Below are 12,392 nucleotides of genomic sequence, written 5' to 3'. Positions count from 1 at the left end.
CGATGCCAGCCACTCCATTGAGGCCTTCGTATGCTTCGTCTACACTCGTCCTGGGCAGATGCAATGCCAAAGGGCAGTCTGAGAAAACGATATCTGCCATAGATGGAGTTGAATGTAGTGAGCAGGGACGATTCCTCACTGAGTTTGATAGCCCAATAGCCCAATCTTGTATCTAAGACGCTGAAGTATTTTGCCCCAGCCAGTTTGGATGTTACATCCTCAAGTGTGGGTAGGGGATAGTATGGCCATAGTATTGCTTTGTTCAAGGGCCGTGGATCCAGACTTATTTGGAGCTTGTGTGTTTTTGGCTTCTCACATGTTACCAGGGCATTAGCCCACTGGGTGGGCTCAGTCACTACAGATTATGCCGTCCCTTTCCAAGTTGTCTAACTCCGTTCTTAAGCGTTCTCTTAGGGCGAATGGTCACCTCTGTGGTGGGCAAACCACTGGTGCCGCGCTAGGGTAATATCCTGAAACTTCACTCACCCTGGAATTCACCGACGCCTTTTAAAAAATCTGTGTACTCACTCAGTACATTGCACTCTTCCTCATTGGTGTCGGTGACCGTATATGCCACCTGATGAGTCGCAAGGCTTTACACGCTCTGTAGCCTAGGATGGGTGGGCTGTTGCAGTCTGTGATGTAAACTTCTGGGTGTTTGACTTATTCTTGTATCTTCCTACCAGGTTGCAGTAGCCATTCACCTTCAGCAGATGCCCCCCCACCTCCCCCCACCGTAGCCAAGTAGCTTGTTAGTCATTAGTGGCGTGTTGGGCATGAGCTTCTAAAAGTCTTTTGCAGGTATCGTGCTCATTTGTGCTCCAGTATCCAACTTGAATGTCATTTTTTAAATTCTGTAGTCCCAAATCTATGCCTGCATACACGCTATCCTCATCTTCCTTCTCTGATATAACAGTGTCCACAAACAACTCTGAGTCAAAATCTTCATTCCCCTTTTTGACAGTGTGTACATCTCTCTGTCCTTTTCTGCCTGAAGTCTGGGACTTCGATTTACATGCCCTTGTAAAGTAGTTGAGTTGAAGCATTTAAACACTGTTTTCCTGTGGCTGAGCATTCTTCTAGCTTGTTGTGGTGTCCTCCACACGCACTACATGCTTTATTAGACGTCTTCAGGCTTTCGTTTTGCCTGCTGGTGTTTCTTGCAGTGCCTGGCTTTCCTGCCTTGTGGTGTATTGCGTGTACTTCACTACTGTCACTAGCCATGGCCTTGAGCTGCACCTGTGCTAGCTCGTAGGAGCGGGCTATATGGATTGCCTTATCTAGCGTGAGCTCCGGTCCCTGACTAAGCAACTTCTCCCTTACTCGAGGTGAGTTGGTAGCGAATACTACAAAGTCCCTGACCATTTCTTCACTATTTGCATCGTTACAGTCTTTGACAAGCAGTTTGAGCTCAGTCACAAAATGCTCGAAGGACTCACCACTCCCCTGTGTGTCTTCTCGTGGAATTTGTACCTGGCGAATATGGGATTCGCTTTCGGCGTGAGATAATGCTGAAAATCCGTCATAATATGTGTTTAGCACTTCTGCATCACCCTCACTCACTGTCCAAGTGTTACTTATGTCCTGTCCTTTGTCCATGATCCACAGCAGGAGGCAACTGCATTTCTCCTCCTCCGTTCTCCCTCTGACCGGGCCTGCGAACATGAGCTCGGCATGCTGCTTGAATCGCCGCCATGCGTCAGGTAGGTTGGGTGATTCCCAGTCCAACCTTGGGGTAGGGTCACTGAAGGCTTCCATTATTTTCTCTACCTTTTTTCCCCAAGTGATTTCCTTATGACTCTGACACCATGTGGTGGCTTGTTGACCTACTGTAAATAAGGCCAGGTTCACACCATTTTCCGGGAGCTTCTGCACTGTTTATTCCTTGTTTCACTGTCCGCATGTGAGGTTCTGCATCCACCATTACACAGGCATCACATAAGCTGCTGACCTCACTCAGGGTTCAATGTCCCAATGTTTCAACATAAAAGCCCCTGGGCACACTTCTAGTGGTTTCCAAATAAAAGACCTGCTAATAAAAGCATTAAACATAACACTGATGTTGGAGAGGGTCCAGAGGAGGTTCACAAGAATGATTCCAGGAATGAAAGGGTTATCACATGAGGAGAGATTGCCAGCTCTTGGCCTGTACTCGGTGGAATTTAGGAGAATGAGGGGAGATCTCATTGAAGCATTCTGAATGTGGAAAGTTGTGGACAGAGTAGATGTAGAAAGGTTGTTTTCCACAGTGGGAGAGTCTGGGACAAGAGGGCACAACTTCAGGATTGAAGGGCATCCACTTAAAACAGAGATGTGGAGGAATTTCTTCATCCAGAGGGTGGTGAATCTATGCAATTTGTTGCCACAGGTGATTGTGGAGGCCAGGTGATTGGGTGTATTTAAGGCAGAGATTGATAGGTTCTTGATTAGCCAGGACATCAAAGTTTATGGGGAGAAGGCCAAGCGGTGGGGCTGAGAGGGAAACTGGATCAGTTCATGGTTGAATGGTGGGGCAGACTCAATGTGCTGAATGGCCTATTTCTGCTCCTATACCTTATGATCTTAGATGGAATGTATTTTGCCTGGAGGTTAGTGATGAATGGAGCCCATAGGAATTTGTTCTGGGACCCCTACTCTTTGTAATTATTACAAATGTCTTGGTTAGAGAAGTGGAGTGGTGGATCAGTAATTAAACAGACGAAACAATGATTGGAGGAGCTTTGGACAGGGTAGAAAGTTGTCATAGGTTACAACAGGATATAGACAGGATGCAGAGTTGGATATAAGAGTGACATTTGGGGTTCAACCTGGAGAAGTGTGAAAGATACATTCTGGAGGGTGAGACGTGAAGGCAGAGCATGTGGTTAATGCTACGATTCTTTTTTGGAATATTTTATTTTCGATTTTCATTGACTCACAAGAATTCAAACAAACTACACAATCCCTTTCAGCACTCATTTATTCCTCCCGCCCCACCCCAATACAACCAAGAATGCGGACATTTACATTCGACAGATACAAATACCAGTGGGGTCAATTACCCCTACAGAAACCTTAAAAAAACCCAGAGTGACCAAATAATAAAAGGTAAGGAGTAAAAAAGAAAGAACTAAAAACCAAACTAGAAAATCCTGTCGCCTGTGTCATGTCCCACTTCCTTAATCCCATTCATTTCCCTGCAGGGATGTATTGCTACAGTACCCCTATTTCGAGGGGAGGGGGGAACTAATCAATCTGTGTACCAATATATTTCAGTTAAGGTTGTCACATCTTAACGAATGTGTTGTGTTCCTTCCTTAGATTGTTTCTGATTTTCTCCAGGGGGATGTATCTCTGCATTTCTATATCCCATCGTGTGGTATTTAGTTGGGAGTTAGACTTCCACAAAACCATTCTCACCACCTGACTACCAACATGGCAGCCTTCACAAACAGAATTTGGTATGTGGACAGTCTAACACTCACATCTCCAATATCTCTCAGAGGGACAAAAATGGAAAATCCACTTTGGTAATTTTTTTCAGAATGTCCCCCAAGTCTTCCCAGAAGGATTAATGGCAGGATTCTTAACGGTGTGGAAGAACAGAGGGACCATGAGGGTTCCTATCCAGAGATCTCAAGGTTGCTGCACAGGTCGACAGGTTAGTTAAGATTACCTATGGGATGCTTAGCTTCATTAGTCGGGGGACTGAGTTCAAGAGTCATGACCTAATGCTGAAGTTCAATGAAACTCTGGTTAGAGTATTGTGTTCAGTTCTGGTCACCTCATTCCAGGAGGGATGTGGAGACTGGAGAGTGTGCAGAGGAGATTGACCAGGAGGTTGCCTGGATTGGGAAATGAGGCAAGGTTAGCAGAGCTGGGGCTTTTCTCTTTGGAGCATCGAAGGTTAGGAGGGGACTTAATAGAGGCTTACAACATTATGAGGCATTGGAAGGGTGGACGGCCAGCACCTGTTTCCTGGAGCAAGAGGAGCAAACATCAGAGGTGAAGGGAAGAACGTTTAGGGGAGACATCAGGAGTAAGTTTTTTTACATGGAGAGTAGTGGTGAAGGCTGATACAATAAAAACATTTAAAAGACTCTCAGACAGGCTCATGGATGCAAGAAAAATAATTGGTTGTGGATGTGAAGAGGGAAGGTTTTGTATGTTGAGTAGGCTTACATAGGTCGGCACAACATCATGGGCCACAGAGCCTGTATTGTGCTGTAGTCTTCTATGTTCTATATCCAAACTTCTGGTGGCACATTATCCAGTCTCACTTTCCTAATTGTAATTGTTTCTATAAGATCGCCTCCTATTCTGAATGCCAGTGAGTACAGTGGGATATTGTTTTAAATGTGATTGCACACAAAATGACACTGAAGAATTCTGCTTTTTATGACATGGTTAATTTGTGGATCATTTCATTCTTGGAGGTGGCAATTTCCTGGATTAAACATAAAAAACGTATTTCTTATTCCTTAACACTGCTGGATAATGCCTGCACGCAAATCTCCATTAGAACAATCCCAGCAGTTCCATTTGCCCTCCTTATGTCCCTGTACCCCGATCAACTTAGTCAACTTTCCTTTGATTCTTTTAGCCATTAAGGGGAAAATTACGGCAGCCAATTCACCACCAGCATGTCTTTGGGATGTGGAAGGACATGGAAAGTCCATACAGATAGAACAGAGGTCAGGATCAAACATGGATTTCTGGTGCTGTGAGCCAGTAACTGCTTAACTGCTGTGCTATTATGCTTTTGGGTGATGACGCTGCCCTTTAAAGTGGCACTGCATCTAACAGGTGCTCTGTTGTGGGAAACACCTTGCAGGCACTAAGAGTTTCCATGAGGTGAGAGAAAAGGGAGCAAAATGAAGCCAAACTAGAAAGATGTGTGGTACCTGGAGAGGATTCTTGGCACTGATAGCGATGACGTGGTATTTATAGTAACACAACTCACAACTCCACGATCCTCGCTCACTTATCCATTTTATCAGGCACGGTTGGTGTGTACAGCGAACTGAACCAGCACAGCGACATGGGCTCAGTAGATCCCCCTGAAGAGTAAAAGAGACAATGGGCAGCAAGGAAGTTCAGAATAACATAGAGGTCACCATAGTTTAACAGAGGCACTTATCCATCTATATTCACTGCAGCGTTTACTCCCATGACTTCAATTGCTATCTGTCCCAGTAACCACTGTCTAAATATTGAGGACAATCACTCAAATTGTGCCTAATTTTGTTCTTTTGTCAACAATTTGAGCAAGTCCACAATGCTCTGTCATGCAGTAAAAACTGTTGAGGAACACAGGGGAAAGGGCAAATTTTCTCAGACTTAAGGTGTTGGTGCATTTTCGTGGCCATCATATCCATGCGAAAACAGGGCATTGGAGATATTTATGTCCAAGAACTTAAAGATGTCTGCTATCTTCACCTTAGCACCATGGATCTGGGCAGTGATTGAGCAACTTCCAATTACTTTTGATGACTTCACTGAGATATAAGTTCTGATGAAGGGAAGATTCAGGTAAAATCCAAGACTCATTTTTTCTTCATCTGACTTCTTTCAACTGTCAACAAAGTGAAGAAAAGGGCAGGAGACATGTAGAACCCGAACCAAAAGATGATCTGTTGGAGGTTTCAATGTAGTGTTTTGGCCAGAAATGTCAACCATTTTTTTTGCCACTGATGCCACCTGACCTTCAGCAGATTGTAACATTGTAACTTTGGCCTTCATAAATCAAAGTATTGAGTCCAGGAGTTGGGATAGCAAGGTAAAGTTGTATAAGTCATTGGTGAGGCCAAATTTGGAGTATTGTGTGCAGTTTTGATCACCTAATTACAGGAAGGATATCAATAAGGTAGAAAGATTGACTAGGATGTTGTCTGGTCTTCAGAGACTGAGTTTCAGGGAAAGGTTAAACAGGTTAGAAATTTATTCCCTGGAGTGTATAAGAATGAGGGGAGATTTGATTGAGATATTTAAAATTATGAGGGGGAGAGACAGAGTAAATGTAGACAGGCTTTTTCCTCTGAGGGTCGGTGAGATACAAACCAAAGGACATGGGTGAGAGTGAAAGGGGAAAAGTTTAGGGGGAACATGAGGGGGAACTTCTTCACACAGAGAGTGGTGGGGATGTGGAATGAGCTGCCAGCTGAAGTGGTCAATGTGGGCTCAATTTGGACATTCAAGAAGAATTTGGACATGGATGGGAGGGGTATGGATTGGGTGCAGGCCAATGGGACTAGGCAGAATAATAGTTTGGCAGAGACTAGAAGGATTGAAGGGCCTGTTTTCTGTGCTGCAATGTTCTATGGATCTATTGTGTTTACCCAAAACTATTGAAGCAATAGAGGCCTTAACTTGGCACATTTGTCTGCATTTGGCCCATGTCCCTCTAAAATAGTGGTTCTCAACCTTCCGTTTCCCACTCACATAACCTCCTTACTAATCACAGAGCACCTGTCCCACCCTGTACCATAGGTGCTCTGTGGTAAATAAGAGATTGCTCAAGGTGGTATGTGAGCAGAAAAAAGGAAGGTTGAGAACCACTACTTTTGAGGGATATGGGCCAAATGCAGACAAATGTGCCAAGTTAAGGTTGAGAACTACTGCTTTAAACTTTTCCTTTCCATGGACCTGTGTGACTATCTATTAAATGTTATAATTGAACCACATCTCCCCCTTCTTCTGGCAGCTCATCCCACACACCCACAAAGGTGGCCTCAGGTCCCCGTGGCACCTGACATGCATGCCCTCTAGTTGAGACTCTCCTATCCCGGGAAAAAGACTAGTTCCTGATCTCTGCCCCTCATTATTTCTGCATCAGGCCACCCTTCAGCTGCCTCATGCTCCGGGGAACCATGCTGTCAGTTGACTGGGTCAGAGATGATATCAACCTATCAAGCTGAGTGTCATTTCCAGGCCTGTTACCCCTCACAAGGGTGTGAAGACTTCCTTCAAAACTTCTTGCAAGATGCCAAGATCCGAACTGAGGTCCAAATGAGGGAGCGGCCGTCTTCACTCACCTGCTCTGGACCCTGGAAGCAGATCCGGCACTGGGGCGACCTGCAGTCACTCGCGATGCTGCTGCTGGGGGAAACTCTCTCTTCGCCTTTCTGGCGAAAAAGTTCTTCGTCCGAAGAAGTCGTCTTGGCCGTGGGTCGCTCACAGGGGCCGGAACCGTGCTCCTGACAGCATTCCTCGGCCGGTGTGACGCCGCCAGGCCGCCACTTGCTCCCTTTGGCGACCGGCGACGGAATGTGGTTGTTGGACGAGAGCCCGTGGTTGTGCAGCCGTGAGATTTGGTCGTAATTCATCACGGGAGCCAAGGGAACAGGTCGCCGGAGCGGCAACCCCTTCAAGTCACTGAACAGCATGTGGCAGCCGCACTTCAGTCGGAGTTGGCGCAACATCTGCGTGGCGTGGCCCGACGACGAGCAACGGAAGACGGATGGAAACGGGAACCCAACCCAGGCTCCAAGCAGGAACGTCCCCACCGCAAGTCGGATCCAAGCCGGATCAGGCCGATCGCACCGGGCCAGACGCCGTGTTATCCTGGGTCTCCGGAGGCGGAACCTGTCCCGGGTTATCTGACAAATAACCTCCCGGGTGAATGTTCATGTTGGCAGAGAGGAGCAAAAGCAATGCATTCTGCTCCCCGAGCGAGCAGCGGGGGATGGGATCAGTTCCACCCACTGGGTGGTCGGACCCAGGCTCGTCCGGCCCGGCTCGGCTCGGGCCCGCTTCCAGGGTTCACGCTGCTCTTGATGCAGATGCAACCCGGCCCGCCCAGCGCCGCTGCACATCGACCCACCGACCGCTCTCCGAATCAGTCCGACTCCGAGCTCGCCTTCCGGGGCTGAGCCGGACCTACCATCGGACGTGCAGCGGCGCTCCGGAGAAATTCAGCACCAAGCAGGCGGAGAGCTCCCGCCCCCAGTTTCTTAAAGCGGCCTCTCTCCATTCTCGGCGTCTTCCATCCTGTGCTTTCTCATCCCCAATCGGACAGGACGTGCCAAAAATGACCAAGGTTGTACTGACTCGACAAACTACTCACTCGGGAAACACTTCCACCTGAGCCACCGAAAGTCAATGCGCTTCTTCCAGACAGGATGGGATGAGAACACCAACAAATACCGCTGCATGGAGGCTGCTAATTGGTCCTCGAGCCGAAGGAACTTGCTCAGAACAGTTCCTTCCATCGCTTTCTGTCATTTCCAACTGCAGCCGGTTTGCTGGCCCGGCTTCCTTGACAAGGATGACAACTCTGGTGGTCTTCTGGATGAAGGCGGTGCATGCATGCTCCAAGCAAAGCTCTCATCTCCACTGGTGACTCGCCACTGTTCAGAGCATTTGATCCTTGTGCCTCCCCTCGTCAATGTCATCTCACATTTGGGTTATTGCATGCAGTTATGGTGGAAATTACAAGAAGGGGGTTCAAGAGATTTTAGACCAGGATTTTAGAGCAACCTAATAGCGCCAGATGCTGGAAACTTGAGCAAATCATGAAAAGATGAAGGGATGTTGTGAGATATTCAACGTCCATGGAGTAAGACGATTCGTCAATATATTGATCTGAACCCCTTTTTTCCAGACGAAAGTAAAAAGGTGGGCATCAGGCCACAGAGGGGGCGGGAGGTGATAGGCAATTGAAGGTGGTAGAGACGGGGGAGATCCCTGAAGGAGTGAGGGGGTGGGGTTGAGAGAAACGAGAAGAGGATCAAGTAAAGGACACACAGAGTCAGTGAATCTGGGTCAGAGAGGGGTGACCTGAAATGACAACAGTCAATGGTCAAGCCATTGGATTTTAGGAATTCAAATGTCTGGTTAATCAGGAGGCATTGGTGTCAGTGCTGCACAATTGCTCAGTGAAAGGAGGTGTAAGGCACTCCTTCCATCTGATAGCCTGCAGGTCATCCGTGGGCAAGGTGTACTAGCTGTTTAGCCTCCAAATCAGGGTCACGTGAAGCCATAGATTGCAGATGGTGGATGGTTTTTACAAGGAGATTCTAAAATTGGAATTTATGGTTGTAAAACTAAAAATGATGCAAATGAATCTGCTGATCAATGGCCAGGGTTACCCATCCAGTATGGAGACTGTAACTGAAGAAGGCAACAGAAAACCACTTTAGTTTTTTTCCCCTTGTATAATCATGAACTCAACATCGACTATGGTCTCAGCTTAAAGTTGGAGCCTTCACCGAAGGAGAAGAGGCAACAAATACAATTCAGAGGGTCAGAGATCATGCTGGATGGAGAGACATGATGGCCCACGCTGAACAGCAAGGCATCTGAATGATGATGTGGGTAAGGGATTTATCAGAGACATTTTAGATGCCCTGGAGTGAAAGGCCTCAACCTGATAAGTGTAAGTTGATGCATTTTGGAAGGATAAACCAGAAGGCTGAGTACAGAGTTAATGGTCAGTTACTAGAGAATGTGGATGAACAGAGAGACCTTGAGGTCCAAATCCATCAAGGTCGCCACACAGGTTGATAGGATAGTTAAGAAGGCCTATGGGATATTGGCCTTCATTAATAGGGGGATTGAGTTCAGGTGTTGAGAGGTCATGTTGCAACTCTACAAATCTCTGGTGAAACCACACTGAAGAGAATTGTGTTCAGTTCTGGTCACCTCATTACAGGAAGGATGTGGAAGCTGTGGAGAGGGGGCAGAGGAGATTATTTTTCTCTTTGGAGCATAGAAGGATGAGAGGAAATTTAATAGAAATCTACAAGATTATGAGAGGCTTAGATAGGGTGGACAGCCATCACCTTTGTCCCCAGGTAGGAATCGCAAATACCAGGGGACATATAACAATTTCTTTGGCTTGGCTTCACGGACGAAGATTTATGGAGGGGGTAAATGTCCACGTCAGCTGCAGGCTTGTTTGTGGCTGACAAGTCCGATGCGGGACAGGCAGACACGGTTGCAACGGTTGCAGGGGAAAATTGGTTGGTTGGGGTTGGGTGTTGGGTTTTTCCTCCTTTGCCTTTTGTCAGTGAGGTGGGCTCTGCGGTCTTCTTCAAAGGAGGTTGCTGCCCGCCAAACTGTGAGGCACCAAGATGCACGGTTTGAGGCGTTATCAGCCCACTGGCGGTGGTCAATGTGGCAGGCACCAAGAGATTTCTTTAGGCAGTCCTTGTACCTTTTCTTTGGTGCACCTCTGTCACGGTGGCCAGTGGAGAGCTCGCCATATAACACGATCTTGGGAAGGCGATGGTCCTCCATTCTGGAGACGTGACCCATCCAGCGCAGCTGGATCTTCAGCAGCGTGGACTCGATGCTGTCGACCTCTGCCATCTCGAGTACTTCGACATTAGGGATGAAAGCGCTCCAATGAATGTTGAGGATGGAGCGGAGACAACGCTGGTGGAAGCATTCTAGGAGCCGTAGGTGATGCCGGTAGAGGACCCATGATTCGGAGCCGAACAGGAGTGTGGGTATGACAACGGCTCTGTATACGCTTATCTTTGTGAGGTTTTTCAGTTGGTTGTTTTTCCAGACTCTTTTGTGTAGTCTTCCAAAGGCGCTATTTGCCTTGGCGAGTCTGTTGTCTATCTCGTTGTCGATCCTTGCATCTGATGAAATGGTGCAGCCAAGATAGGTAAACTGGTTGACCGTTTTGAGTTTTGTGTGCCCGATGGAGATGTGGGGAGGCTGGTAGTCATGGTGGGGAGCTGGCTGATGGAGGACCTCAGTTTTCTTCAGGCTGACTTCCAGGCCAAACATTTTGGCAGTTTCCGCAAAACAGAACGTCAAGCGCTGAAGAGCTGGCTCTGAATGGGCAACTAAAGCGGCATCGTCTGCAAAGAGTAGTTCACGGACAAGTTGCTCTTGTGTCTTGGTGTGAGCTTGCAGGCGCCTCAGATTGAAGAGACTGCCATCCGTGCGGTACCGGATGTAAACAGTGTCTTCATTGTTGAGTCACAGCTGAAACAAGCCAGGAAGACCTGGATGGAAACAGAAAGTTCCAGAGCAGTGGATGGCTGGAAGTGCTATCTGATGTTTCTCTTGGAATAAGAGGAACAGAAGGGTATTCTCTAGTAGCCTGAAGAAAGAGGTTAGCATCTGGAAAACTCTGATGGGGCAAGTTTCATCATATAACAATTACAGCACAGAAAAAGGCCAGTTCAGCCCTTCTAGTCCATGCTGAACATCTTCTCCCACCTCGTTCCATTGACCCGTACCTGGCCCAAAACCCTCCAAACCTCTCTTTTCCATAAACCTATCCAACTTTTCATTAAATATTAAAATCAATCCCACATTGAACAGTTTGGCCAGAAGCTCATTCCACACTCCCACCACCCTCTGAGTGAAGAAATTCCCCCTCATGTTTCCCCTAAATTGTTCCCTTTCAATCTCAATCCATGTCCTCTTGTTTGAATCTCTCCCCCCACCCCCAATGGAAAAACCTTGTCCACATTGACTCCATCTATCCCCCTCATAATTTTAAATACAGGTGCCTCTATCAAATCACCCCTCAATCTTCTACGCTAAAGGGAATAAAGTCCCAGCCTGTTCAAACTTTCCCTGTAATTCAAACCCTCCTCTGCACTCTCTATTTTCTGTTTATATCCATCCTATAATTCGATGACCAAAATTGCAAATAATATTCTCTATTTGGCCTGACCAATGCCTTACAACTTCAACATGACATCCCAACTCCTGTACTCAACACCATGATTAATGAAGTCCAACATGCAAAAAGCTTTCTTCACCACCCTGTCTGCATGTGATTCCACTTTCAGAGAATTATGTCCCAGAATTCCCAAATCCCTTTGTTCCATACACTCCTCAATTGTCTCCTATCTAATGTGTATGTCCTATTTTGATTCGTCCGACCAAAATGTAGCACCTCACATTTATCAGAATTAAACTCCATCTGCTATCTTTCAGGCTACTCTTCTAACTGTCCCATTGCAACCTCTAATTACCGTCTTCACTGTTCACAACACCACCAATCTTTGTATCATCTGCATAGTTACCAATCTAATTTACCAGCCTACTAGATCGTTAATATATATATATATATATATACACATATATATGACAAACAGCAGTGGACCCAGTACCGACCTTTGAGGCAAATCCACTAGTCCCTGGCCTCCAACTGAAAATTTTCCACCACCACTCTCTGGCATCTCCCTTCCAACCATTGCTGAATCCATTTCACTATTTCAACATTAATAACTAATGACTGAACCTTCCTGACTAATCTCTTATGTGGAACTTTGTCAAAGGCCTTACTAAAGTCCATATAGATAATATCCACAGCCTCATCAATCTTCTTAGTAAATGCCTCAAAAAACTCTGATCTACCACATAAAAAACTGTGTTGACTAATCTTAATCAGTCCCTGTCTTTCCAAATAATTGTATATTCCATCTCTAACAACACTCTCC

General features: G+C 46.5%; 2 protein-coding genes across 2 annotated transcripts in view; both read right to left on the bottom strand.

Moving 5' to 3' along the window:
- LOC138762327 (E3 ubiquitin-protein ligase MARCHF4-like) overlaps positions 1–12,392 on the bottom strand; it is a 35,155-nt gene that overhangs the window by 17,317 nt on the left and 5,446 nt on the right. Inside the window, exon 2 of the mRNA XM_069936094.1 lies at positions 4,884–5,039. Coding sequence (XP_069792195.1) covers positions 4,884–5,039 — 156 coding nt within the window. The remainder of the gene's footprint in view (positions 1–4,883; positions 5,040–12,392) is intronic.
- LOC138760253 (E3 ubiquitin-protein ligase MARCHF4-like) lies at positions 5,320–7,507 on the bottom strand. Its single transcript, XM_069930579.1, has 3 exons — positions 7,014–7,507; positions 6,421–6,473; positions 5,320–5,491 (listed from the first exon to the last, which is right to left on the bottom strand). Exons 1-3 carry the CDS (start codon positions 7,398–7,400, stop codon positions 5,320–5,322), a joined length of 612 nt encoding a protein of 203 aa, XP_069786680.1. The 5' UTR covers positions 7,401–7,507.

Source organism: Narcine bancroftii, chromosome 4, assembly GCF_036971445.1.
Source record: "Narcine bancroftii isolate sNarBan1 chromosome 4, sNarBan1.hap1, whole genome shotgun sequence".
In the NCBI taxonomy this organism is placed as follows: domain Eukaryota; kingdom Metazoa; phylum Chordata; class Chondrichthyes; order Torpediniformes; family Narcinidae; genus Narcine; species Narcine bancroftii.
This window is presented reverse-complemented; position numbering and strand designations above follow the sequence as displayed.